Here is a 16,026-nt window from a genome sequence, read left to right on the forward strand (position 1 = left end):
ATATATACACACACACACACGCAGTGGGGAGAACAATTATCGCTATTTTCTATGAACAGCATGGGATTGTCCACAAAGAGCATGTACCCACTGCAAAGTAAGGGGAAGTCACACCGAATAACAGTTACACTACCTTTACAAAACTACATTACCTTAAAGTTTAGGCTTGGTGTTTTTACTTTACCTGTACAGTGTCTCACATAGAAGGTGTGAAGCACACACACAATGCAAACAGTAACACTTTGGAGATAAAGGCAGAGGTGAGAACTACAAATAAACAATGGTCATGAGAGTTCAGTAGCCTCTCCAAAGTTACAAGGATGAAACTTAGAACAGGAAACTGAACTAATATGAAACAGAAAAATATATATATTTTCTTTAACTATGCAAGTCAGTTAAGAACAAACCCGGATGATACTGGGCCAATTGTGAGCTGCCTTAGACTGTTGTGCCACTTGGGAGCCCATAGACAATAACTACTTTGGAATTATATAAAATTAAAATGACAAGAGTTTAATGGCTGTGATAGGTGATAACTGAGGATGAATCAACATTGTCATTTTTTTTTGTATTGTGGAGTAACTACAGAGTGTAAAGAGAAAGCCTTTACATAATACAAATATTCAAAACCATGTTTTGCAATAAGGCGATAAAGTAATACTGCAAAAAATGTGTCAAGTAAATTAACTTTTTGTCCTGAATACAAAGCATTATGTTTGGGGCAAATCCAACACATCACTGAGTACCACGCTTCATATTTTCAAGCATGGTGATACTGTAGCTGCATCGTGTTATGGGTATGTTTGTCATCGGCAAAGACTAGGGAGTTTTTTTTTATAAAAAGAAACGGAATAGAGCTAAGCACAGGCAAAGTCCTAGAGGAAAATCTGGTTGTCTTTCCAACAGACACTGGAAGACAAATCCTTTTTATTTTTTTTCACTCCCCAATTTCGTGGTATCCAATTGGTAGTTAGTCTTGTCTCATCGCTGCAACTCCCGTACGGACTCGGGAGAGGCGAAGGTCACGAGCCGTGCGTCCTCCGAAACACAACCCAACCAAGCCGCACTGCTTCTTGACATAATGCCCACTTAACACGGAAGCCAGCCACACCAATGTGTCGGAGGAAACACTGTACACCCGGTGACCATGTCAGCGTGCACTGCGCAGGAGTCGCTAGTACGCGATGGGACAAGGACATCCCTGCTGGCCAAACCCTCCCCTAACGCTGGGCCAATTGTGCACCGCCCCATGTGTCTCCCATCCTCCTGCGACACAGCCTCTACTCAAACCCAGAATCTCTAGTGGCACAGCTAGCACTGCGATGCAGTGCCTTAGACCTCTGCGCCACTCAGGAGGCCCGTGCCGGAAGACAAATCCACCTTTCACCAGGACAATAACCTGAAGCTCAAGGCCAAATATACACTGGAGTTGCTTACCAAGAAGACATTGAATGTTCCTGACCTAGTTACAGTTTTGACTTAAATCTGCTTGAAAATCAATGGCAACACTTGAAAATGGATGTCTAGCGTTGACCAATTTGACAGATTTTGAATATTTATTTTGAATAATAACGGGCAATCCAGGTGTGCAAAGCGCTTCGACTTACCTGGAAAGAATCACAGCTGTATTTGTGCTAAAGGTTATTCATAACGTTTATTGAATACTTATCTAATCAAGATATATCAGGGTTTCATTTTCCAATAATAATACCATTTTTTTATTCCTCTTTCCAATTTGACAGAGTATTCTGTGTAGCTCGTTGACAAGAAAGTTCCAATTAAATCCATTTTAATCCTACTTTGTAACACAACAAAATGTGGATAAAGTCAAGGGTGTGAATACTTTCGGAAAGGCACTGCATGATGGTTTTTCCTTTGTAGCCAATCACCCTGCCCGCATGGAGCTGTCTGCTCCACAGCCACTCAATGTGTGAGACAGCCAGGTCCGCTTCAGACCTCATCGCACTCGAGTGTGTGAGCCAGACGAACGTGTGTGTGTTTTAAAACGCGAATAAGGGTACTTCTCTCAGCTGTTATTGGGAATCAGAGCTCCATCATGAGAGGAGAGCATTAGGCAGCCCAGTTTACAGCAGCCCAGGGGACTGCAGCTCTGGCTTAACACTGTACTAATGTTTGATGACTTCCATTTCAATTTGGATTTCAAATTAGAAATGGATACATCTAACTGTTAGTTTTTAACGATAATAGCAATGTTCAAATGATACATTGACTCTTTGAAATGTCCGAAGTCGCTAAGGGGTGCCCCACATATCTTTTGACGATTGTGATTGGGGCTCATTTTGATATTTCTAGTTGTTATACAGTGGCCCCACAATCCCCTAGCCCTGCTGTAATTCAAACCCTAATAATAGCATAGGCATTCAATATTGTTCACAAATCGCAAACCTCTCATAATACAAGACTGGTTGTTCCTGACGAGCCAGAGATGACAAACTGGCCTCTGATATTAAACTCCGGTCCTTGTGTCTTCGGCAGATAGTGACAGCGAGATCTCCAGTGGGACCGGTGATGTGTCCAAAGACTGCCCTGAGAAGATTCTGGAGTCCTGGGGTGGAATCCTCAACAGATGGTAAGACTCACAGGGAGTGTGACAGTCATGATGACCACAATTGGGCAGTTGTACTGAAAATGTATGGAATCATTGAGTTGAGGAGGAGGATGATGATGAAGGATTGCATGCATGGGCACACTTTTTCCACAGTAGAGATGTAGCGTTTATAAACATTCATAAAGCCTTCATATGCGTGACGATATAAGTCATACTGTATGTACCATATGGCTGCTCCTTTCACTGAGATTCATCCGTTGTTGATGTACAACACTCTTTATGCGACTGTCATATACACGTCATCTTCTCCCTATGCTTTGTAACTAACCGTAGGTGTATTTTACAAGAGACTAAATGCAAGTCCTAACCGAAAGCTGTAGAGAACTGTTTGATTACTTGAAATGAAACGTGTTCACTGTATACATTTTCCGATCATGTGAATTGGTTTGCATTATGTGTCGTCACGTTAATAACATTATTTCAAGGGGCCTCCATTTCAGTAAAAACAGACCCAGGAACGCAACATTGATAATGGATATCCCCGCCCATGCCTGTACAGTAGATAGCCTTTTACCCTGATAAGAATTTGCTGCTTTTATGAAGAGTAGAACTCAATGTCTTCATATATATCAGATTCTTAACTACCTCTGTGGTGTGTGTTTGTCAGGCATGGGAACCTGTCTGTGCGGCCTAAGGGCCTGACGGCGCTGGTGAAGCCTGGGGTCCCTGAGGCCCTCAGGGCTGAGGTCTGGCAGCTCCTCTCAGGCTGCCAAAGTGACCAGGACCTGCTTGATAAATACCGCATCCTCATCACCAAGGTAAGGCGAGAAAGGCACGCGCATGCGCGCGCACTGAGACACACGCGCATGCGCGCGCACTGAGACACACGCGCATGCGCGCGCACTGAGACACACGCGCATGCGCGCGCACTGAGACACGCGCATGCGCGCGCACTGAGACACACGCGCATGCGCGCGCACTGAGACACACGCGCATGCGCGCGCACTGAGACACGCGCATGCGCGCGCACTGAGACACACGCGCATGCGCGCGCACTGAGACACACGCGCATGCGCGCGCACTGAGACACACGCGCATGCGCGCGCACTGAGACACACACAAGCACACACCTATTTATCGACAATCTCACGCACAAAGATGTTCACTGATACTAACACCACACTCTCACGCTGTGCTCAGTGAATCACATGCTTAAAGACACGCACTCGCACACGATTAGTGATTCTCACATGTATTTGAATGTACTCTCCAGTTCTGTTGTCTGAAGTGTAAAGGTTGAGAAGTTGCCTTCAAAATGGTCGCATGTTGGCTGTAATTAAAATGTAAGTGTTGCAGAAATGAACACAAGAGTTAGGAAAATACGTGTACTGTATAACCATCATGCAAATTGTCATTTCGAGTGCAAAGACCATCCTTAAAGACGTTGGTGTGAAAAACATGCTCTTCAACTTGGGGTCGTGAAAGTGTAGTAATGATTTGCATCAACGTGCCCTGCAGGGAATCTCTCTCATACCTATTCCAGTAGGTGCCACCTTGCAGTTGTCCCTCGTTCCCCTGGAGAGATCGAAGGACTGTCACAACAGGCCAGTAAATTAGCTCCATAAAGAGCCTTCCGTTTTAGAATTGGAAAAACTTAATGGTCCACACAATTTGGAAATGTCATTGGCTTCACCATGACATGATTGACATAGAAACAGCATTGAAACATCAGAAGCATCTCATCGTCAAAGTCATTTCAGTTGAACTTGAATTTGCCCGACAATATCAGTTCAACTAGAATATGCCAGATTGTTTCGGTGCATCTTGAATTATCCGGATCATCTGAATTCAACTTGAGTTTTGCCAGACCAGTTCAGTTCAACTTGAATGTGGATGGTCTGATCCCACAGCGAGCCGAGTTGTGCCTTTAGCTAATTCTCTTATGTTTTTCTTGGAGGTATGCTGGTTCTGATGCCAAGTATGGGTGATGGCAGGAGTTTTCCCACAGTAAAAAGGCACTACTGTTGACTCTCGCACAATTTAACAGTCCTCGTGGTTTAAATACATTTTTGGGGGGATTTGGTTTGACAAGGGGATAGGGAAGGGACATTGGGACACTCGGATTTGAGTGTCTGACAACCAGCTGTATGGCGCATTCAAAATCTGTGACTTTAGAAAAGGGTCCAACTCAAATGTAGGACTGCCTGAACACTAGACTTGAAATGCAATTAAGTTGACTATTAGCTTTAGATAAATATAGCATTTTGAATCGCTCGCTGCACAAGTACAACATGTGTCTAGTATGTGGCGGAACAGCAGTGATATAGTTTTACGTTTATTTATTCAGCCTTCAGAGATGTACAGTAGTGGATCTCTGGCATCCTGACCTTTTTAATATGTGTGCTACTAGGCAGTAGCCCAGTCATTGTGTGTGACCTCCTTTTACTACACAGACCACGGTTCTATCACCCAGTGTGGGGCGTGTGGAGACCATGTGTCAGACAGATAGGCTAATCCTATCAGCCCCACTGTTGTCCTGGCACTAAAATGCCACAACTAATGTGAAGCATCATTCTGTGTAGTCTGTCTGACAGATACACCCACATAACCCCTAACCAGGCTTACCCACAGCCCCAATTCATTCCACCTTGACTGGTCTCTGCCTAGTCTCTTATCCAACGGCTGGTAGATCATGGCACAAAACCTATTTTGGAGCAGCCATGATTTTTACTACCTTAGAGCTAATTCCAAGGGACTAATATATATTTTTTGCATGAGGACTTGTGAGGAGGATAAGTAGGTGACAGCCCCTCACTTTGGTGTATAAAACAATACTCATTCCTTTCAGGAGAGGGTCTTAAAATACAACGCACTCCGTGATCATTACCATGAAATAGAGGGATTGAAGAGAGTGGGAAAATGGATCCATAAACTAAAGGTTACCGCTCGCGCATGGGGCACTATTATTATTATTATTATTATTATTTTATTTTTTTAATGCCGAATGAAACGCAACAGGCTTCTCCTTTGACATGTATTTATGCTGGGCTGCCGTCGTCTCTTGCCTGCCGGTATAAATTTACCCTCGCCTTGCGTCTTTAACCCAAAGCCTCAGTTCTCTCTCTCTCTCTCTCTCGGTCTCTCTCTGAGTGTGTGTGTGTGTGTGTGTGTGTGCCCATCCGCCTTGCCTCCCACGGAGGCAGAAAATAGCAGCAGTCCAGATGAGCTCCTAAATATACCACAACACTAGCTTACGTAAGGAAGTTTATGTGACAGAATATCTTGGTGAGCCTTCACTCAATCATTGTAATTCTTTGAGTGGGCTCCCTTCCTTATTGCATGTAATGATATTGATAGACTGGGTGGCCGGTGCTATTAATAGCCAGCTAAAATCCCAGGGTGGGGCTCGACGTCTGCGTTATTAATGGGCTAGTCTCCCCTCAATGATGATTCTAATGCTGATTGAATCCCAAGGAATTGTGCCGCGGCTGGTTATGGGGGTATAAATCAGGGCACATTTCACTCTGCTTTCTGACGGTGACACTCATATTTGACAGTGACTCAGAATTGCACGTGACGCTAGACAAGACGACACTGGGTTGGGTTGTACTGCAGGAAAATTGATTTCTTGGGAGGAGAGAGGGCTGTTCTCTGCTCTTGTGTATTTTCAAGTCATTTTTTGAGGCTCACAGTGAATGTTTTTGGTAGGACATGAACAGTATAAGGAACGTTATCCGGCAAGTTGCCGTTGACTTGGTTGAAGCTAATACTCCGTTGTCTGGGTTGCCACAGCAGACAAATCATGCCTTTTTTGCTCTGCAAGAATTCACGTTTAAATTTTACATTTTTGTGCCCTTATTATTATTATTATTATTATTATTATTTATTTATTTATTTATTTATTTAATTTTTTAAATAAAAAATGTACTTGGCTGAATGTCATTTTAAACAAGCGTTTTCTCCGAACATAAAGGATGTTTTGGTTTGTGTGTATCCCTGGTAGCCTAACTCCTGGATACCAGTTTTGATATGATTAAGTGTCGTACCCTCTTCACTTTAACATTACATGTAGTCTGCACGCATTCACACACACTCTTCCTCGTTGTCGATCTTCAGATTATTGCTAAATTGCAAATAACTCAGTCCCCAGTCTGTGTGGCACTTTGTTGGGAGTAGATATTTCACAACCTTTTACTCTCCCTGTGTGATCTTTCAAAGGTGTGCTGCTGTTGAACCATGGCTTTAAAAAAAGATTGAAAGCTATTTGGAGTCTGCTCCTCAGAAAGGCACTTACACTGTAGTGCTGCCAATTCACATTACAGTTAGAGTTCCTCTGTCGGGATCAATCAAAACCAATGACAAAAGTTGGATGGAGGTTCAAATTGGAAGTCTCGAAAAATGGTGTTGGCCTGTCTCTGAGATTGGAAGTCACCGATGTCTGTGGAAAGAAATGATTGTTTTGCCAGAATGAAGATTGATTTTTCATCTTTCTTCTGTGATTGTCAGGTATTTCACGATTCACAAAACTTAAATTGACATCATTATTATGCTCACTAGGCCTATTTATATCTCAAATGTACTATGAGAACAATATTTGATAATTACTATTTTTACAATTGCAGGGATGCACTATACAGATTTTTTTTGTTTGTTTCTCTAAAGAGCCTGTATGATTGTATGAAACATGAAAAACTTATTCTGCAGCTCAAGCCACAGTTGGTACAGACAGACTGTCCCAGTCCAAGGAGTAAAATCGCTCTCTTCAGAGGCTGTGCCGCTGTCAAGTCTCACCTGGATCCCACTAATGCATTCTCTTCCTCTTCTTCAGGCCCGCAATGAACAACAGTTCAGTCTTTCTGAAGGATATAATTAAATCTTTGATGAGGGACCTTTGTCTTTCTCAAGGTGCTTCAGCTCCATTTTTATGTCATATTTGGCCCGCACTCCAGCTAGCTCTGCAGTGGCATTTAGTGAGTCTCTGCAATCAAAGGTAGCATCAGGAGTGTAGAGTCGGACTAGAATTAATCAGACACCCACGCGTGGTAACCCACAGACAATGCTGTACAAATGTAAACGGGGGGGGGGGTGGATGAGCTGCCATGGAAACACGCTTGGATTTGAGTTCATTCTACTTGTGATGCTCTTCCGTGCCCATATTCTGTTTGTCTGATTTAGACCCTTCTAATGTGATGCTCCCAGATACTGGCTTGACTTTGCTGCTCTTTGAACTCATTTATAATTTTGTTGTTACTATGGTAATAAGACATTATTCATGATTAACTTTGGCAGGCTGTATTAATTTGTCCCATTTCGGCTATCACATTGCCGCAAATTAGTTTGGAGGGTGACAGAGCTAAGCGCCTATTGATTGGTCTCCAAAAATGCTAATCCTAAAATGCTAAATAAATAAACCGTTCTCAAATTGCCTACTTCCCTGGTCAATAGACTACTTGCTAGATTAGGTTTTAAGATAATTCCATGAAGATGGAATTTTGGTGACGTATCAATTGAAATGCTTACTGTACTCAATTGCGCCAAGAGCAGTGTTCGTACGGTCAGGTAAAGTCATGGAATTTTTAAATGGTGTTTTCCAGGCCTGGAAAAGTTTTGAGAAACACCATGGAAATGTATTTAATTTCTGTCAATGTAGTTTATTTAGGCACAGTTTGTAAATATTTTATCAATCAGATTAAAACTCTAAATATCAGCCAGGATCGGAATGACACTGGCACATTTGTAGTGCGAGACGAGCGGCCTTTTGCTCAAGAAAAGAGAGACAGTCGTACATTGCAGCAGCAGGTAGTCCTAGCCTATAACATATGATAGAGATGTATTTCAACCGTCTTTCGGTTATACAAAGTTGATGTACTTTTTTGAATGATTCATTTAAACAATTATTTTTGACAAAACGTACGATTCACTTTGCATTGTATTAGTTGGGATTGGTTTCAATCGCGTTGAATCAAAATAATTTGTGAATTGTGAACATACATTTTAGGAATAAAGATTAGATGTAGCCTTTCTTTTGGATTAGGCGATGCGATTTCAAAACTTATTTTGTAGATACAGTGCATTCGGAAAGTATTCAGACCCCTTCCCCTTTTCCCCTTTTTTAAAAAATACGTTACAGCCTTATTCTTAAATGGATAAACATAAAAAAAACTCAATCTACACACAATACCAATAATAAAAGTGAAAAGAGGTTTTTAGATTTTTTTTGCAAAATACAAAACAGATACTTTATTTACCGAAGTATTCAGACCCTTTGCTATGAGACTCGAAATGGAGCTCAGGTGCATCCTGATCATCCTTGAGATGTTAATACAACTTAACCTGTGGTAAATTAATTTAGTTGGACATTATTTGGAAAGGCGCACATCTGTCTATATAAGGTCCAACAGTTGACAGTGCATGTCAGAGAAAAGAAAACAAGCCATGAGGTCGAAGGAATTGTCCGTAGAGCTCCGAGACAGGATTGTGTCGAGGCACAGATATGGGGAAGGGTACCACAAATTGTCTGCAGTATTGAAGGTCACCCAAAACAGTGGCCTCCATCATTCTTAAATGGAAGAATATTGGAAACACCATGACTCTTTCTAGATCTGGCCGTACGGCCAAACAGCAATCGGGGGAGAAAGGCCTCGGTCACGGAGGTGACCAAGAACCTGATGGTCACTCTGACAGAGCTCCAGAGTTCCTCTGTGGAGATGGGAGAACCTTCCAGAAGGACAACCATATCTGCAGCACTCCACCAATCAGGCCTTTATGGTAGTGGCCAGATGGCAGCCAATCCTCCGTAAAAGGCACATGACCAGTCCGCTTGGAGTTTGCCAAAAGGCACTTAAAGACTCTCAGACCATGAGAAACAAGATTCTCTGGTCTGATGAAACCAATATTGAATTATTTGGCCTGAATGCATCTGGAGGAAACCTGGCACCATCCCTACGGTGAAGCATGGTGGTGGCAGCATCATGCTGTGGGGATGTTTTTAAGCGGCAGGGACTGGGAGTTTAATCAGGATCGAGGCAAAGATGAACGGAGCAAAGTATAGAGAGATCCTTGATGGGAAACTTGCTCCAGAGCTCTCAGGACCTCAGACTATGGCACAGGTTCACCTTCCAACAGGGCAACAACACTAAGCACACAGCCAAGACAATGCAGGAGGGGCTTCGGGACAAGTCTTTTGAATGTCCTTAAGTGGCCCCGCCAGAGCCCGGACTTGAACCCAATCGAACATCTCTGGAGAGACTTGAAAATAGCTGCAGTGATGCTCCTCCATCCAACCAACAGCTTGAGAGGATCTGCAGAGAAGAATGGAAGAAATACTTATGTAAATATTTCATTTTTTAATACATTTGCAAAAATGTCTAAACCTGTTTTTGCTTTGTCATTATGGGGTATTGTGTGTAGATTGATGAGGGAAAAATAGCAATGTAATCAATTTTAGAATAAGGCTGTAACATAACAAAGTGGAAAAAGTTAATGGGTCTGTATACTTTCCAAATGCGCTGTACTTCCAGTTTATTTGGGCATCCAATGTATGGGACATTGCAACTTAATAGATTCTAGTCAGTCTGCAAAGTAAACACTTCTAAGGTAGCTAGGATTATTATGAGTAACTTTTCTAGTTCACATTTCCTGAACATTTGTGGGCTTGCGTCAAACTCAGTCAAAATATTTTTTGCCTACCATAGCCATTTGGTCTTTGATATGTTGAATGAGCAAATTATTTTAAAAGGCCTAAAACGTATTAGGTTTTAATGTTGCAATGTTTTTTATCAAGGGTGGTCAACCATCCTCTAGGTAGGAGAGCTAATGGGGGTGCAGGCTTTTATTCCAGTCCCCTTCTTAACAAACCACAGTTTAGAAATTAGCTGCTCAACTGGGCCTTGATATACCGGCTCTGATGTGTTTGAGCAGCCTTGTTGAAAAGTCTGCACACCCAGTAGTTCTCCAGTCTGAGGGTTGGCCACATGTGTTTTATATAGTTGCCAAACAGGTTTACTACTTTTTGGGGGGGTTAAGTGCCTTGCTCAACAACAGGAGATGGTACATGGGATCAGAGAGCCGCCTCCCAGTGTTGGTACCACATTACGGCAATTTTTTTGTTGTTGATTGCATAGACGCTGCCAATTGTTGGTAATGAAAATTGGGTTTTAAGTCATGAAATTCCATCCGACAAAATGTGTATGAACCCTGCAAGAGGCAATTCTGAATTGTTGCATGTCTCTTGCATTAGACTCTTTCAACCTGCGTAGGTGAAATGGTTATGTAAATCTCTTTTTCATTTCACATATTCAAATAGATAATCTACACTTCTCCTTCCATCAAATTCATTTCTGGGATTCCTCTGGGTTTCAGCCCTGTCTTCTCTGTCATTGTTCCAGCCCTAGCCTACCCCTGTGTTCAGTTCCCGAGCTGTCATCCCTTTCTGCATGAGAAGTGCCCTTGGGCTCAGTGAGTATCTGTCACTCACAATACCCCCCTCAGTGTCTTCAGGCCAGCTGCACTACTGGGCTACAGCCCTACCCACCAGCCCCCAACCCCCCCCCCCCCCCCCCCCCCTCACAATGCAGTCCTGTTTACAGCCCCTCAAGCACTATAGGGACTTTAATGCAACCCACCACCTTCATATACTCAACTCCTGTTCTCACGGCCCGGTAGGCTCCATTAACAGTGCACACCATGCTTTGATTTCTCGTCAGAGAAACGCATGCTTGGTTTTGCCGCTTGACACCAAAAAACACAATGGCGAAGAGGGGAAAGGAATGGCCGTGGCAACAATAAACTATGATTTTTTTTTTTTTCACGTGTCATTCATCTGGGATATAGGATGCATGTTTCAGGGTGTATGTAATAAAAACAAATGCCCCCACCGAACAGATCTTTTCGCTTTTCATAAGATCTTTGTGTTGTAATTGTACAGGAACAGAGCTGTGCTCAGTGCTGCTGCCCCAGAAATTACAGTTTGTATTAGGGAGAAACATCACAACAGGCCACATCACAACAGTTGTCCTTGGGTCAGGCTGAGGCCCAAGCAAGAGCCAACTGCACAACTGGGAATCCAATGAGCTTTCCCTGACACATAATAATATAAGAAAAAGTTGATGATGCAGAAGAAGTTGTATAAAACAGTAGTAAAAGAGTATAACAATGACAGCCTAGGAACAGTGGGTTAACTGCCTGTTCAGGGGCAGAGCGACAGATTTGTACGTTGTCAGCTCAGGGATTTGAACTTGCAACCTTTCGGTTACAAGTCCAACGCTCTAACCACTAGGCTACCCTGCCGCCCCGAATATGTCTGTGAACACACCAGCCAGCTGCTCTGTGCATGGTCTGAGGACGTGGCTAGGGATCCCATCTGGGCCGGCAGCCTTGCGAGGGTTAACACGTTTAAATGTTTTTCTCACGTTGGCCACGGAGAAGGAGAACCTACAGGCTTTGGTAGTGGGCCGTGTCATTGGCACTGTATTGTCCTCAAAGTGAGAAAAGAGGTTGTTTTAATTTGTCTGGAAGCAAGACGTCGATGTCCGCAACGGGACTGGTTTTCTTTTTGTAATCCGGGTTTGGCTGTAGACCCTGCAACATATGTCACGTGTTTGAGCAGTTGAATTGCCACTCTACTTTGTCTCTATATTGACGCTTTGCATGTTTTGATTGCCTTGCGGAGGGAATAACTGCACTGTTTGTATTCGGTCATGTTTCCAGTCGCCTTGGCATGATTAAAAGCCGGTGGTTCGCGCTTTCAGTTTTACTCGAATGCTGCCATCCATTCACTGTTTCTGGTTCGGGAAGGTTTAAATAGTCACTTAGGGTACTCGGATGCACTTGCTAATACATTTGCTCACCGAGTCGGCGTATTGGCAATGTTGTTGTCTTAGGCTACCTGGAACGTATCCCAGTTCACGTGATCGAAGCAATCTTAAAGCATGGAATCCGATTGGTCAGACCAGCGTTGGATAGACCTGAGCATGGGCGTTTCCTGATGGTTTCTGCCTATAGGATGGGAGCAAAAAAATGTAGTCATGGTCAAATTTGCTGAAGGGAGGGTGGGGGAGGGCTTTGTATGCATCATGGAAGTTTGAGTAGCAATGATCCAGAATGCTACCAGCTTGTGTCGCGTATTTGATATGCTGATAGAAGTTAGGAAGCCTTGTTTTCAGATTAGTTTTGTTAAAATCCCAAGCTACAATAAATGCAGCCTCAGGATATATGGTTTCCAGTTTACATAGAGTAAACAGCATTCTCTCGCAGGTGTTCCTTTTGTCTAGGTGTGAAAGGGCAGTGTGGAGTGCAATAGAGATTGCATCATCTGTGGATCTGTTGGGGCGGTATGTGAATTGTAGTGAGTCTAGTGTTTCTGGGATGATGTTGTGAGCCATAACCAGCCTTTCAAAGCACTTCATGGCCACAGACGTGAGTGCTATGGGGCGGTAGTCATTTTGGTCAGTTACCTTGGCGTTCTTGGGCACAGGGACTATGGTGGTCTGCTTGAAACACAGATTAGTGTCCCGCTCTAGACTTTAGCTCAGTGCAGATGTTGCCTGTAATCCATGGCTTCTGGATGGGATATGTACATATGGACACTGTGTAGACGACATCGTTGATGCACTTTTTGATGAAGCTGGTGACTGATGTGGTATACTCCTCAATGCCATCGAATGAATCCCGGAACATATTCTAGTCTGTGCTATTAAGGCTGTAGCTTGTCATCCTCGTCATCAGACCACTTCCGTATTGAGCGAGTCACTGGTACTTCCTGCTTGAGTTTTTTTTCTTGTAATCAGGAGGATAGAATTAGGGTCAGATTTGCCAATTGGAGGGTGAGGGAGAGATTTGTAAGTGTCTGTGTGTGGAGTTTTTCTTTCTGGTTGTACATGTAACATGCTGGTAGAAAACTGATTTAAGTTTTCCTGCATTAAATCCCCCCGCCACTAGGACCGCCGCTTCTGGGTGAGCATTCTCTTGTTTGCTTATGGCCTTATACAGCACTTAGTGCCTGCATCTGTTTGGTGGTAAATAGACTGCTACGAAAAATATAGACAAACTCTCTTGATAAATAGTGTGGTCTACAGCTTACGAGGTACTCTTCTTCAGGTGAGCAAAACCTCAAGACTTCCTTAATATTAGAGATTGTGCACCAACTTTTGTTGACAAATTGACACAGACCACCACCCCTCATCTTACCGGAGGTGGTTCTGTCCTGCCGATGCATGGAAAACTCAGCCAACTGTTATCGTTCAGCCACGACTCGGTGACACGTAAGATATTATTAGTTTTTATTGTCCCGTTGGTAGGATAGTCTCAAATGGAGCTCATCCAGTTTATTCTCCAGTAATTGCTTGTTCGCCAGTAAGACTCATGGTAAAGGCGGATTATCCACTCGCCGATGAATTCTCCCCAAGCTGTTCATTGACTACAGCTCTGCTTTCAACAGCCAGTGCCCTACAAGCTCATCCGTTAGCTAAGGTCCTTGGGACTGAACGCCTCTCTCTGCAACTGAATCCTGGACTTCCTGAGGGGTCGCCCCCAGGTGGTGAGGATAGGCAACAATACATCCTCCATGCTGACCCTCAGGGGTGTGTGCTCAGTCCTCTCCTGTACTCCCTGTTCACCTATGACTGCGTGGCCGCGCACAACTCCAACATAACCATTAAGTTTGCCGACGACACAACGGTGGTAGGCTTGATCACAATGACGATGAGACAGCTTGTAGGGAGGAGGTCAGAGACCTGGCAGTGTGGCACCAGGACAACAACCTCCTGTCCCTCAAAGTGGGCAAGACAACGGACCTTATCGTGGATTACAGGAAACAGAGGGCCGAACATGCCCACATTCACATCAACGGGCTATAGTAGAGCATGTGTCTAGAGGTTTCCTCTGTGTCCACATCACTAAGGATCTATCATGGCCCACACAGTCGTATAGAGAACACGACAACGCCTCTTCCCCCTCAGGAGGCTGAAAAGATTTGTAAACGACCCTCAGATCCTCAAAGTTCTACAGCTGCACCATTTTAGAGCATCTTGACTGGCTGTATCACTGTTTGGTATGGCAACTGCTTGGCATCCAATCGCAAGGCTCTACAGAGGGTAGTGCGTACAGCCCTGTACATCACTAGGGCCAAACTGGGGCTATGTACATCACTGGTGCCCCAAAAATGGTCAAAGACTCCAGCCACCCAAGTCATAGACTGTTCTCTTTGCTACCTAGCGGCAAGCGATACCGGAACACCAAGTCTGTGACCAAAAGGCACCTGAATAGCTTCTACCCCAAAGCCACAAGACTGCTGAACATTCATCAAATGGCTACATGGACAATTTACATGTATTTTTTTTTATTTAACCAGGTAGGCCAGTTGAGAACAAGTTCTTATTTACACCTGCAACCTGGCCAAGATAAAGCAAAGCAGTGCGACACAAACAACAACAGAGTTACACATTGAATGAACAAGCGTACAGTCAATAACACACTAGAGAAAAAGAAAGTCTATATACAGTGTGTGCAAATGGCGTGAGGAGGTAAGGTAATAAATAGGCCATAGTAGCAAGTAATTACAAATAGGCAAATTAACACTGGAGTGATAGATGTGCAAGTAGAAATACTGGTGTGCAAAAGAGCAGAAAAGTAAATAAAAACAATGTGGGGATGCGGTAGGTAGATTGGATGAGCTATTTACAGATGGGCTATGTACAGCTGCAGCGATCGGATAGCTGATGTTTAAAGTTAGTGAGGGAAATATAAGTCTCCAGCTTCAGCGATTTTTGCATTTCGTTCCAGTCATTGACAGCAGAGAACTGTAAGTAAAGGCGGCCGAAGGAGGTGTTGGCTTTGGGTATGACCAGTGAGATATACCAGCTGGAGCGTGTGGTACGGGTGGGTGTTGTTATCGTGACCAGTGAGCTGAGATAAGGTGGCAAAGACTTATAGATGACCTGGAGCAAGTGGGTCTAGCGACGAATATGTAGCAAGGGCCAGCTGATTAGAGCATACAGGTCTCAGTGGTGGGTGGTATATGGGGCTTTGGTGACAAAACGGATGGCACTGTGATGGACTCCATCCAGTTTGCTGAGTAGAGTGTTGGAGGCTATTTTGTAAATGACATCGCCGAAGTCTAGGATCGGTAGGATAGTCAGTTTTACTAGGGTATGTTTGGCAGCATGAGTGAAGGAGGCTTTGTTGTGGAATGGAAAGCTGATTCTAGATTTAATTTTGGATTGGAGATGTTTAATATGAGTCTGGAAGGAGAGTTTACAGTGTAGCCAGACACCTAGGAATTTGTAGTTGTCCACATATTCCATTCAGAACCATCCAGAGTAGTGATGTTAGTCGAGCGGGCGGGTGCGGGCAGCGAACGGTTGAAAAGCATGCATTTAAGAGTAGTTGGAGTCCATGGAAGGAGTGTTGTATGTCATCAAAGCTCGTTTGGAGGTTTGTTAACCTTTCTGGGATATGTG

At 43.7% G+C, this 16,026-nt stretch overlaps 1 protein-coding gene across 3 annotated transcripts in view; it reads left to right on the forward strand.

The window, feature by feature from the left end:
• LOC110524085 (rab GTPase-activating protein 1-like) overlaps positions 1 to 16,026 on the forward strand; it is a 172,305-nt gene that overhangs the window by 55,194 nt on the left and 101,085 nt on the right. For all 3 annotated transcript variants that reach the window (XM_036977902.1, XM_036977903.1, XM_036977904.1), the window contains exons 12-13: positions 2,497 to 2,590; positions 3,237 to 3,387. In XM_036977902.1, coding sequence (XP_036833797.1) covers positions 2,497 to 2,590; positions 3,237 to 3,387 — 245 coding nt within the window. The remainder of the gene's footprint in view (positions 1 to 2,496; positions 2,591 to 3,236; positions 3,388 to 16,026) is intronic.

The sequence above is a fragment of the Oncorhynchus mykiss genome, chromosome 5 (assembly GCF_013265735.2).
Source record: "Oncorhynchus mykiss isolate Arlee chromosome 5, USDA_OmykA_1.1, whole genome shotgun sequence".
Taxonomy (NCBI): Eukaryota; Metazoa; Chordata; class Actinopteri; order Salmoniformes; family Salmonidae; genus Oncorhynchus; species Oncorhynchus mykiss.